This window comes from Heteronotia binoei, chromosome 8 (genome assembly GCF_032191835.1).
Source record: "Heteronotia binoei isolate CCM8104 ecotype False Entrance Well chromosome 8, APGP_CSIRO_Hbin_v1, whole genome shotgun sequence".
NCBI classification, from domain to species: Eukaryota; Metazoa; Chordata; class Lepidosauria; order Squamata; family Gekkonidae; genus Heteronotia; species Heteronotia binoei.
In genome coordinates, this window is record NC_083230.1 from 86,726,727 (window position 1) to 86,740,536 (window position 13,810).

The window sequence follows — 13,810 nt, forward strand, 5'->3', positions numbered from 1 at the left end:
AGTCGACTCAACCTAAGCCATCCTGCCATGGCACAGCCAGACTGGCTGTCCATCAGTAGATAGGGCTGGGTGTCATCAGTGTACTGATGGCAACTCAAACCATACCTCCGGGCAATCTGTGCAAGGGGGCGCATATAGATATTAAATAACATCGGGGAAAGCACAGCCCCCTGAGGCACACTGCAATTAAGCGAATGTCTCTGGGATGACTGTCCCCCAATCACCACCCTTTGCCCCGACCATATAGGAAGGAGGAGAGCCATTGCAAGGCCAACCCCTGAATCCCTGTGTCGGCGAGGCAATGGGTCAGTAACTGATGGTCAACTGTGTCAAACACAGCCAACAGATCTAGTAACATCCATACTGCCGAACCACCTCAATCCAGATGCCGTTGGAGGTCATCCACCAGGGCAACCAGTACTGTCTCCATCTCATGACCTGGGCGGAAGCCAGACTGATGGTGATCTAGGATGGAAGCGTCCTCCAGAAAACTCTGCAACTGTAGCGCTACTGCCCTCTCAATAATCTTACCCCAAAAGGGTAAGTTCGAGATCGGTTGGTAATGTGCCAATTCGACCGGGTCCAGTGTTGATTTTTTCAAGAGAGGGTGGACCACTGCCTCTTTTGGAGGAGTTAAAAAAAGCCCTTCAGAGAAGGATCTATTTACAGTATCCCGTATAGGATGTCGTAGCTCCAACCAGCAAGCTTTAATCAGCCAGGATGGGCAAAGGTCCAGATCACACATCGTTGGGCACACAGTGAAGAGTATGCTGTCAACTTCCTCCAGGCTGAGTGTTGTAAACCGATCCAAAGCTGGTCCAGAAAACATCCACGGAGCCTCGAGTTCACATACCATGTCAAATATAGCAAGGAAATCGCGATGGAGCGATGAGATCTTATCTGTAAAAAAGTCCCAAAAGCCTCACAGTCGATGTCCAATTCCCTAATATTTGGTCTGCCTTGCAGCAGGGTTGTGAGAGTCTGAATTGTGCTAAACAATTGTGTTGGGTGTGAATTTGCAGATGCAATCCTGGCTGCAAAGTAAGCTTTCTTTGTGACTTTGACTGCCATCTCATAGGATATCATAAACTCTCAGCCGCCCTGAGCCTCTCGTTGGGAAGGGCAGGATATAAATCATAAAATAAATAAATAAATAAAATAAGATGTTCTAGTCACTTCATCTTGAGTACGCCACCACTGCCTCTCTAGCCGTCTGAGCCCTTATTTCATCAGCCGCAATTCCAGGCTATACCAAGGCACCAGGTTAGAAATAAAGAAATGGAAAGAAAGGAAAATAAAGAAATGGGGTGGGGGAGAAAGGGTAATAAAGGGAAATAAGAACATAAGAGAAGCCATGTTGGATCAGGCCAACGGCCCATCCAGTCCAACACTCTGTGTCACACAGTGGCAAAAAAATGTATATATACACACACACTGTGGCTAATAGCCACTGATGGACCTGTGCTCCATATTTTTATCTAAACCCCTCTTGAAGGTGGCTATACTTGTGGCCACCACCACCTCCTGTGGCAGTGAATTCCACATGTTAATCACCCTTTGGGTGAAGAAGTACTTCCTTTTATCCGTTTTAACCTGTCTGCTCAGCAATTTCATCAAATGCCCACGAGAAAGGGGAAGAAAGGGAAATAAATGGGGGAGATAGGGTAATAAAGGAAAATAAAGGGAAAGAAAGGGAAAGAAAGGGGAGAATTAAAGGAAGAATTAAGGGATAATTAAAGGAAACAAAGAAATGGGGGGAAGAAATAGAAAAGGAAATAAAGAAATGAGGGGGAAACTTACCTGAACTGTGACAATGACTATTCCAGGCCCTGTAGTGATCCAGGCCCCAGGGAGACTGCAGCATGGCTGGGCCCCGCAATCCCTGCTAGCCAGCTGGGCCCCAGGGAGGCCACCATGTGGCTTGGCTCGCCCTAGCAATCCCTGAGGGTAAGACCAAGTGATCTCAAGGGCTGTAAACAGCCCTTGGGCCTGACGTTCCCCACCCCTGTGTTAGGACTGGACCAACTGGTCCCTATATTTCCTGAACCTCCCCCCCCCATATTTCACCAGAAGGAGATTGATGGGAACTGAAATTTCCACAGCCTTCCAGATTCTAACATTGTCCCAGTAATCCAGTAAGTTTAGAGCATGCATTGAGAGCAGCTTTTGCCTGGCTGCCTATGCAATGAGCTGAAAATGCTCTTGAAATATTACTCATTTTAATTCAGTGCAAGTGTATGACATGCTCAGATCAAGAGAAAATTGGCATTGTGAACAAGGTAGGTTAGAATTTAAAAAGATCATCACAGTGTCAATAGAGGAGAAAAGAGAAACCATATGGCTTCTTTTGATGATATAAATGTTCAAACAAGGGCATATCAGTGTTAAAAGCATATAGATTATTTTGTGAATTAATATTACAAGAGACCCAGGATCTGTTGTGAGGATCATTGTAGATACTAGTTGATTTACTATGTTGGGTCTAGAAGATAGATATTAAGATATTTACTCCCTGGAAGAAATATTCATTGTGTGTGAATGTGTGTAGAGGGGATGGGGCATGCGTTTGGTATATGTACAGTTAAACTGGCCAAAAGGAAGCCCTTTTGGAATTACTGATGAAATCAGATACTCTTTGGCATATTAAAAAACTACCTTCTTCCACTATCATGACAGTATGAGAAGGTTAACTGGATTCCCCCCCCCCCCTTTGCCAGGAATAGATCAGTTGTGCTGTCTTTCATAAACTGAAGAAGCTTAAAATGGGGCTATCAAAGTCCCGGCCCGCGGGCCAACCCCAGCCTACCCAGGGCTTTAACCAGGCCTTTGGGGCTCTTTTCTACCCCTTCTCCCCCTCCTGTCCTCACCCTTTGAAGCTCCGACGCTGTGGACAACATTTCAAAAGAGCAACTCTTTTGAGCCAGCTTGTCTCTGATGAATGAACTGGTGCCTAGTGAGTACTCTAACCTAGAAACCCACATCTAAAGGGGGATATTATACTGGAGAGAGCCGTTGCCAATCTGAGCAGACCTGGTGTTGTGGGGGGAGAGAGAAGCTTGCAATACCTAATGATTTCATGTTTTCCCAGGCTCAGAGCATTTCATACTTTTAGTTTATTTTTTTTTTGTTTCTGCTGTGATCTTACAAGGGCTTATAATATGTTTTGTTTTCAACCTTTATTTTTACCTACCTTTCAGAGAGCAGAAACATAGGTGCATGTGCTAAGGTAGCATAGAGTACAGCAGTTTGCAGTTCTCTTATGTGTTGAATATACTGCAGTTCTCTTATGTGTTGAATATACTGTGCTTACTGTTTTATTTATAGAAAATTAATTTCAATGGACTTATAAGGGTTTATTCTTGTTTAGGATTACACTGTTAGGGATTTATACTTCTAAATTCCATAGATATGCTAAAGAGTACACTTTTATATGTTCAGCAAGTTATAAATTATGTCTTCTGTCCTGGTGAAAATAGTCTTCAGAACTAGAAGAGGTATTTGAAATTGTGTATATTCTAGCCAGTGAACAAGTTTAAAAAAAATACAAAGGTTTATAAAGATATGCTAAAAAAACACACAGAACAAGAATAAGAGCTAGTAAGTGATAACAAAATGTAGCAATAAATTGATCCAATACATTATCAAATGACAATAGAAAGTTGAATAGTAAAAAATTATAGAATTTTGCATGCACACTCATCCCTAAATATACTTATATGTGTATACACACACAGAGGAATCCTTGTATAAAATAACGTTAAAATCAAGTTGACCACAAATGGGAATGCGAGATGTTTAATGAAACCAAAGGTAAAAGTAAATACTAACTTCCACTCGTGTGTTATAGAGCGCAATGATTAATGTAAATAGGCGAGATAATGAATTAAAACTAAAACATAAACATATGAGAGGGACAATAAAGAGGAATTTCTTGAGAACTGTCATAATCAACAAAGGAATATGATTTATCTGAAAAGTGAGAAGAGACTGAGTGTTGTAGACTGGCTGTGATTGTTCCCATGCTGAAATGCTCCCATACTTTTGAGAGCAAGGTAATTGTAGTAGGAGCCTTGGAACCCTTCCAAAAGGAGGCGATAGAGGCTTTAGCTGCTACTAGAAAGCTGGTAATCAATTCACGAAGTATTTTAGGAACTGATAGTGAATCCCATAAATTAAAAAATATGAGGTCAGACTTGAGAGGTAATTGATAGGACGTGATGAGTTGGATCAGCTGAAGAACATCAGTCTAGAATTCAATATTAGCAGGCATTCCCACCAACAGTGAGTGTAAGTACCAGCCTGCCCACACTTCTCAGTGAAGTTTTGTTTGCCTTTTAAGCGCATGTGTGTATATGTGTAGGAGGAAGAGGGTGTTGCTTGTCAAACCTTTCATAGATCTCCCTTTAATGCATAGGATTTTAGTTTTATCAGTTTGAAAGTAGACATACTGTATTTGACTGTGTCCTCTTGTTTCTTTATTTTTCCTGAGGAATTTCTGTTTGTAATAAAAAAGATTATTTCAGTTCCTTGTGGATGTTTAAAACAAACAAAAATATCCTGTGAACTTGAATGCATTGTAACCTACCAGAATAACAGAGTTTACTGATAGATAACCTGGTGTATGACATCGTATGGTGTACGAACCCCAGAGAGCACTGAGGTCAGTCGGGAAAAATCTAATGACCATCCCCGGGCCGAAGGAGATAAAATATCAGAGCACCAGAGCACGGGCATTCTCGATTGCGGCTCCTACTCTGTGGAACCGACTCCCCGAGGAGGTGCGGGCCCTGCGGAACCTTGAGCAGTTCCGCAGGGCCTGCAAGACCGTCCTTTTCAAATTTGCACACCCGGACTGTTAGGAAGATCAGAAATTAAGGAGCCGCCAACGCGGTTGAAGAACTATACCGCAGAATAACTCTATTTATTGAACTGGTTTTAATGTTATTAAGTTTATTGTTGATGTTTTATATTGTTAAATTTAAAGGTTTTATTATTATTATTGTATGTTTTTATAAAATGTTGTTAGCCGCCCTGAGCCTGCTGAGGTGGGGAGGGCGGGATAGAAATAAAATTTATTATTATTATTATTATTATTATTATTATTATTATTATTATTATTATTATTATTATTATTATTATCTTTAGAGATTTCATCCTGTAGGTCACAGATGTCACAACACTAAATAAGTGTTTTGAATTTCTTGTTTTCTATATGGTAGGGAAATCCATTTTCCTCATTTTGATACTTCTTTGCATTATTAGAAATGTGAAATAAATATTGGCTAGTGTAGTAATTCCAAAACGTGTCAAGATTCATATTGTATATCCCAGTAAGTGATATTTGTAAGAGTTATCATAATGGGAAAATTGAGTTTGTAAAATATTGTTGTAAACTAGTTCTACATTAAGGTAGTATATGTTAATGGTTTATAAGAAATTAAAAGCCCTGCTTTTGAACTAGGAAGGACAGGATGTTTGCTTTTTCTTTAAAACAAAAACTCCTTTTTATTAATAATTTGGTAATAAAATGATGACTTTCAGTTCTTTCATTGCCCATCGAAGAATACATGGAGGTATTATTTTAATTTTTATTCAAAATATTTACCTTGCCTGTTCAATACAGCCCAGGACAGCTGACATTATGGGTTAAGACCTATATACATAGTTAATGATAGTTCATGATAATTCAAGGTACTAAAACACAACTAAGCTATGAAACAGTATTTTTTATCCACACCAGAAGCTCTCCTTCCCCCAATCAAACTGGCCCTGGAAGCTCCTTAGGAGCATCCATTTGGTTTGGTTTGGAATGTTGATAAGCACAGAGAGCAATTGCTTTTGAGACCATTGTTAGAGGGTAAGTCTTTTGATTTGATTTGGGAATCAGTGACAAACCTGTGTTGGAGAAGAACTCTGTCTTCACATTTTTTTTAAAAAAAAATAGCAAAATGGCAAAAACTCAATTCCTGGCATCCACAGGTGCCTACAACAAGAATTTTTCATTCTCTGTTAATTGTATTTATTCATATGCTGTATTTTAATTGTTGTGACCTACCCTGAACCCACTTGCAGGGAGGGTGGGATATAAATCCAATAAATAAATAAATAAATAAATTTCAACTGGATGTGGGGCTATGTTTCTATCATTTGAAATTATTCCATCTGTTTCTGAAGGAGAGACTGGAGATGAGAAGGTAATCAGCTCTGCTACAGTTGATTCCATGGAAAAATACCTGTATCTGAGACTGCATATCAAATTGTTGGCTGGCAGCTTGTCTTGGTGGGGGGGGGGGGGAAGGGGGATTTAAAACTCAAGGGCTGAACCAAATGTGACTAAACTGTATTTTGAATTCTAGGCAAGTCATGCTGACATGATGATGGATATTTCATTCTAAGGAACAAAATCATTTGACAAAGCTCGCCAAGAGTCTTATTTTTTCACATTATGTCTCTTCAATTGAGCTATCCTAATACAAAGGTAGAAAAAGTTGCATCTTCTACCTGGACAACTATGTCTTCCTTGGTACAGTTAGTTTTCTCTTTTGCTCATATACAGTTAGATTTACTGTAGCTTGTTAGTGATTGCAGATGTGATTGGTTTATAGTGTGATTCTTACTAGTCATTTCTATATTCAGATGAATAATGATAATCTTTGCAGCTGCAAGGCCTAGACCAGAGCCTGTTAGATTTTACATGTTTGCCATGTGCAACCTTGCAATTAAAAGCACTTGTGGCTTCCAAGAGGTAAGCAAACCTGTTTCTCCAGTTTACCGGAGAAAATGGAATTAGTGAGATGAGGTGACACTTGTCCTGTGACTATCTGGGGATGAGACTGAGATGAAGCCAGAAAAGGGCTTGTTGGATCTCGTCTCCCCAGTCCTGCTGAATAAGAAGAATATCCCCTTTATTTATAAATAAATCTCATTTCCAATACTCCTATTGGAACTATGTCTTAGGATGTGAGTGCAGCTGCTTCAGCCACTGTGAAAGAGAGAAGGCTCTGGGGCTCCTGGAACATAATGCTTTCCATGGAATTAAAAGCAGCCCTGCCTTATTTTTCCCACTATCAAGTATTGATTTTTTTAAAAAAAAGAAAAACAACAACCCTATCTTGTGCAGATCAATTAATAAAACACAAATGGCAAGCTTTGGTTTTGTTTTGTTTACTCCTTTCTTCGTACTACGATGTTTTTCCTAGCATCTCTCTGGGTAGCTCGAGGGAATATTGCTCAGACTCTCCTCTTAGCTCTTGGGCTCTTGTGGTTTGCTTAGTGCCTTAACCCAGAGAGTCATATATTCACATACTGATATTGAACTAAAGAGCTTTTATATGGTGACTAATGCCGTTGACTGGTGTAGGCTGGGCTGGCAGACAGCGGTATGCTACAGGATCTTTTTATGAGGGACTAAGGCTTGGAAAGTATTCGAGAGAAGGTTTAACATCTCTGACCTTGGAAAGTGAGGTTTTCATTCACTTTAAAAGACGCTTTCTTTTAAAGTAATCACACTCCCATGCATTAGGAGATGGATTGTGTTTACTGCTGACCCCACCCTGCCTTGCCTGTTGCAAGAATCTGAAGCAGTGATTGTGTTTTTAGAAGCAGAATGACAGAGAGAAATTCCCTAGAGGCAAACACAGAGTGTGAGCTCTACACGCCAGTACAGACACACTGGGCTGGGAACTCCCAGGGAGGGATAGAGTGAGAAGGCGAGGAAAGCGTAAGCAGAAGAGCTAAGCAGAGCAGGAGGTGGAGGAGGGAGAAAGCGCTTCTTCTTAAACAAAATTCCCCCCCCCCCCAAACATCAACTTTGATCCTTAAACTGAGCAATCTGGATTTTTCCCCCTTCCCCAAAACTCTGGTGTCCCCGTTTTATTGAAATCCCTTTTGCATTCTGAGATCAACTCAACTGCTGGGTAGAAAGTGCCCAGACTGACATGATGTACCTCTGGGTGAGTAGAGATCTGTGTGAGAGCTTACACGCTTTGCACATATAAGGAGTGGAAAGCTGAAGATCCTCTGCTAGTATGTACAGCCTCCCTTTTTGGTGCAGTCTTTTCAGTCTTTCCTCAAGCTAGATATTAGCTTTCCCCTCTTAAAGTACTTTTTAATTGAGATAGGTAACTGAGCTTTATAGAACTGCATTTCTTTTACATTTGAATGCGTTTGATCTTGTGCGTTTCTGTGGAAGTACCAGAAAGAAAGAGAACTTTGTTTTGGAACTGTCATTTCCTGACACCTGTAGGTAAGAGAAGCAATTTTCTTGTCCTCATAGGTGTCAGGCAATAATACAGATTCTTCTCAGATGGGGTTTTAGTGTGACTGAAGGATGTTGCTGGTAATGAAGGGGGGATTCGACAACTCAAGTTATATGATGATTGAATGCCAGCCAAGGAGCAAATATTCAGAAGTAATTTATAATCATGGTAACTGTGGCCAGAAACAAGGTGCCAGGGACACCTTGCCTGCGGTGCTTATATTACCAGAGTCAGGACACAGAGTGTTGTGTAAACTTTCTTCTTCCATATTTACAAAGGCCAGGTTGTGTTGTAACTTGGTAGCTTTGAGCTGTTTTGTTATAGTAGGTGAGTAATTTTTAAATAAATAATCTGATAGGCTCTGTTCCCACTCTCCTAGATAATATCTAATTTAGAGGCTTAATGATAAACCCCCAAATTATTTTTTGTGGAGCAATCCACATTTTGTTCCATGGAAATTATGTTTAAATTCAGATTATACCATTTCAGAATAAATGATGCAAAGTTAGTATTTCCTCCTTTCCAACACTTTAAACCTGGTTTAGTTGATTATAAGAAGAAAGAATTAAGAGCAATCTGTATATTTTGCTTATCTCAAAGTAAACTAATCATGGTGTCTGTATAATTCTGATATCAGTATTTGAATTCTGCTGGATTTTGATTACGAGGGTTACAAAGGAGAATAGAAAGAAGGGGCTGGAGGCCTAGAACTAGGAGAATATATTGTAGTCAGCAAGGCAGCGAGACTTCTGTCCACTGGAGACTTTTCTGATGGCCCTTGCTGCAGTTGCCAACTTTTTAAATCAGCCACTTCTTTTGATCTGGAGACTTGAGCAGGTGATAATGCTTCTCTCCATACTGTGAAAAGTTTCTCTTGCTGATTTCTGCAGATTGAGCTGCTAAACCCAAAGGACTTGGTATAGGGCCATGCTTTCCTGCTGTTTATCCCCACTGGGGACCCAAAGCAGCTTCCATCATTCTCTCTCTCCATTTTATATTCATAGCCGCCCTGTGAGATAGGCTAGACTGAGAATGTGGGACCAGCCCAAGGTCACCCAGCAAGCTTCCATGGCAAAGTGGGGATTCAAACCTGGGTCTCCCAGATCTTATCCCAGCACGCTGACCACTATATCGTCGTCATCAGCCTTTATTGGCATAAAAGAAATCAGTTATATAGAGTAAAAGGATTACCAAGTTATACAGAATAAAAATTACCCATAAAATACAAAAGGTACAGTTAAAATTTAGAAACATTGACCGATTTTGCACTCAGCTTACCCCGCGGTCACGTTCCTCTTCTTGCTGCGCATAGCACAGGGGTAAGCTGAGTGCGAAATCAGTCATTGTTACCAATTAAAATTATGGCTACAAAATCCTTTGGCGAATCATGGTGGCCAGAAAAATGAACTTGGCTACTATTTCAGTGTCCTTTGGGGGAAAAACGCTCAGGAGCCTACAGACTTTCAAGGCATTCAAACAGCCTCCTGATTTCTCCAAAATGGGATGCAGAAATGAGTCACGCTAATTCTGTTCTGATTTGTTTGCAGCCCTACTGCCTGTATGTTTTCTGACAGGACTCTGTGACTACAAGGGTACAGGTAGTTCTGTTGTAAAAATAAAGTTGAGATTCTGTAGATTCTGCATTAAATTGTGTGAAATTAAATGTTTGTAGAAGTGTTGACAGCTACAAGCTCTGGACTTAATGATGTTTGGTTGTCATTTTGTTCAGTGAGGAATATAATTGTGGAATTAATGCCAGTTAATGTAGCGATAGCCACAAACACAGACATTTCCGAAAGGTGATTGGAGATCCATCCATTAAGACTAAGGGGAACTGCCACATCCAGAGTTAGTAAAGTTCCAAAACCAGTGCTAGGTGGCAGCATCAGGGAGGGCCTTGACCTTGCAGCCTGTTTGATTCTCCAGGGCAACTAGTTAGATGCTGCAAGAGACAGGTTGCTGGAATAGGTGGACCGCTGATATGGGTTTGCAAGATACCTCTTACATTCTTCAAAAATGCAGAAAAGTTCTATTTTCTGAAGTGGAAGTGTGAGGAAGACTATCTTTTTTGCTGTATTGAAATATGTTTTACAAATGAATGTAGTTTTGCTTTTTCTTATTCTTTCCCAGTGTTGAATTTTTTAGGTGCCTTGGGAGAGGGGTTTACCTCTTACACTTGCTCTGAAAAGTGCAATGTACTTTAAAAAACTGATGATTTAGACTAGTGATCCATTTGTCTCAACATTCTGCTCTTAATTCTGTCCTCCATAATGTTGCATGGGAGTGAAGGTAATCCTCATTTCTTAGTCTGCAGCATCGGATTTTCATATGTAGTTTATCTTTGATGGTTGATCTACCTGCTTTTGTGGCTAGTATGAACCTGCATGGCAACTCTGATCCTCCCAGTAGTCTGTTATTTCTCTTTACTCCTACAGTTGTGATCAGCCACTGCCTGGTTGCTGGAGTTTATGATAGTGGCATCGGTCCCATAGAACACTGCCAGAAAATGACAGAAGGAAAGGCTTCTCCTTTCATGTTATTTAGGAAACTGTGTAATATTGAATTATTGATGAGGGCAGTTGAAGGTGGTTAAGATCAGCAATTGCGGTGAAACTCTTTACAGATCTGGCATATTTTTTTTGTTGCATAAGATGTGGTTGGTAGTGATTGTGCTGGTTTAGTGTATTTTGTATGCTTTTTGTTAGCTAATTTGAGCCCCTGTTGGGGTGGTCCTGGAATGCCAGAGTAAAAGTGTTTTAATGAATAAATATAATAGTAAAAAGTCTAAGGAGCTCCATAGGTTCATGCAAGAATGTTGTATTAGCCCAGTGAAATGGTTGACTTTTTTTTCTTTGATCAATAAACTTCTGTAGAAAATTGAAAACTGTTTTTGAAAAGCAGTTTGCTATGTTGTGTGCCTGAGAACAAGTTTGAAACCTGCCTCGTCTCTCACCAAAAACACTTTATGATCTATTTAGATCTAATCTTTTATGTACTTCCTTAAGGTGGGACCAGACAAGCCAATTGCCATGGCAGTCTCAACTTTTAAGAAGCTGTCCCAGTTAGACATGCTGTGGAAGTCAGATAGCACCTGCCCAGCAGCTGACACAGGTATGGGCCTCATACATGCTGAGAGGAGCGTTCACACTGCTCCTGCACGTGGTGCATGGTGTGTCCATGGCATGCCTGGGTCAATCACATGGTTGGCGGTGTGGCAAGGACTTTGCCACTGGGAAGTTCCCAGTGGCTCTAACACATGTGGAAGTCCTACCATGAGGTAAGGATGAGTGAGCTATGGAGAGAAGTTGTGCACATGTGATTGCGCACATTAAATCCAAAAGTGGGGCTGTGGCGGGCCAAAAAGGCTGTCTGATCACACCCTTACAGTGCAATCCTAAAGAGAGTTACTCCATTCTAAACCCATTGAAATGAATGGGCTTAGACTGGAGTAACTCTCCTTAGGATTACACTGTTAGCCTTACATGGTTTATGTACTTATGGGGCAAGAACTGTCCCACTCAGTTCTCTTTGAATCACCATTTTTGCAGCATAGTGTCTTTGCAGACTTTGTTGTCCATAAGCTTTGTAAGTCCTGTGGTCCTTCTTTTGCTAGTCAGAATGTTCTTTATTTTATATTTCCAGTTTTTCTATAGCTAGTATTTTTCATTAGTTTAATTATGCCTATACTCTTACTCATATGCAAACACTTCGTTTATGGTAGCAAACACTCCTCTATTGCTGAACAGAATCTAATGTCATGTATGTCTAGGAAAAGATCATGTGTCAGTTCTTGCCCCCACTATCAAAAATTTACAAAGCTGACACATAACTCTTCCTTCTACTTGTGAGCAATGTTCCCTCTAAGCTGCAGAGTCTTGTGAGCAAAAATTCTACTTTGTGAGCTACTGGCATTAAAGTTGTGAGCTACTGTATAAATTAGTGTGCTCTGGGGTCATCCTTCCTGAGCTAAGACAAAAATGTGTGAGCTGGAGGCTAAAAATCTGTGAGCTAGCTCATGCTAACTCAGCTTAGAGGGAACACTGCTTATGAGCTACCTTTTGGGGTAGTGCTGCACAAGTTTCTGATCTTCTTCGTGGTCTCTGTGCATCACACTGATGGGATAAGGCGCCAGCGCCGATCTCGATTGGTAAACTTGAAAGCTGCGGATTTCCGCGCCGACATCCCATTGCGCATGCCCAGAAGCCCCACTGCGCATGCCCACTGAGATGGGAGTGGACATCCCGCCAGTTCTTTTCTGACCGCCGCGCTGATCAGTCGATCTTTCCTCGCCTCGGTCGGTGAACTTTCTTTATTCATAGAATCTTGTTAGAATTGTAGTTATTATAGTTAGCTAGTAGTAGTAGTTAGTTAGTTAGAATAGTTAGATTGTTATTCATTTGGGGGAGAGCGGGGGCCTGAAGAACTTCCCATTTTTTTCCAAACCCCGCCCCTCCCCTCCCCATTCCCTTCTGCCCCAACCCGTCCTTTCCTCCGTTTTCGCATGGAAAGACGGTGGGGATTTTTCAGAAGGTGCTCCAAGTGTGGGAGTAAAATAGCCCAACCAGACAGGCATTCACTGTGTCTGCTGTGCCTCGGAGAGCTGCATAGAACAGACTCCTGCTTGCATTGCGCCAAGTTCTCGAAGCAGACTAAGAAGAACAGAGCAGCAAAGTTTGCGGCAGCCCTCATGGAGCAGACGCTTTCCCCTCGAAGGATGACCACAGAGCGGGCCGAGCAGCCCATCGCTACCGCTGAACCATCGACGTCAACAGCGGTCGATACCAATCGTCTCCCTTCCGACGCCGATCGCCCTAACAAGCGCCCGGGCTCGGCTGTTATGTCAGAATCCTCTACGCCTGCTAAACGGCATAAGGGATCGCATGTGGAGGATAAGGGATTGCATGTGGAGAAAAAAAAGAAGGTCAAGAGACTGGATAAGCCGAAACACAGCAAATCCGTGTCCCCAGCTTCTACGACCTCACCATCGGACCCGACGGCACCGATCATCCCTCCACTGAAGTGATTTGCTTCACCGGGTCGTCGGGCAAGCCCCCCGATCGCATCGATGTTGACGGAACTAGTCATCTCCTCCGAGTCAGACCAGGAGATTGAGCTAGCGCAACACTCCGGTACCGACAGGAGCCCTCCGGATCGAGCCCGAAGCTTCCGATCTCGAAGCCCACTTCCTCAGTGTCGAGTGAAAGAACCACAGGATCGATCCTCAAGAAGCCACTCTCCGCGACACCGAGAGGTTGATCTTTCGCCGCACCACCGCCCCCCTACTCAGTTCCCCTGGGATCAGAGGCAGTGGCAGTACTTGTATGGAGCGTACCCCATGCAACCCTCCTTCCCCTGGCTTCCTCCGCGTCAGATGGAGTGGGATCAGTTCTCTGAGGCATCCTATCGGTCCCGCACATCATACCGACTGCCAAGATGAGCTCCATCGGCTTCGGTATCGAAACCACCCGATATTGAACAGACCAAACACCATCAGGAGCATGGTCGGCGGGTCTCTTCAGAAAGGGCGAAGGTTGGCTCTGCGGACCCTGTAT

General features: G+C 42.0%; 1 protein-coding gene across 13 annotated transcripts in view; it reads left to right on the forward strand.

The window, feature by feature from the left end:
* RBFOX2 (RNA binding fox-1 homolog 2) overlaps positions 1-13,810 on the forward strand; it is a 268,012-nt gene that overhangs the window by 89,776 nt on the left and 164,426 nt on the right. Inside the window, exon 1 of one of the 13 annotated variants that reach the window (XM_060245541.1) lies at positions 7,817-7,952. The exons of the other annotated variants lie outside the window; for them this stretch is intronic. Within the exon in view, the coding sequence (XP_060101524.1) occupies positions 7,938-7,952 (15 nt within the window). The 5' untranslated portion in view covers positions 7,817-7,937. Of the gene's footprint in view, positions 1-7,816; positions 7,953-13,810 lie in introns of those variants that run through there. 13 annotated transcript variants of the gene reach the window in all.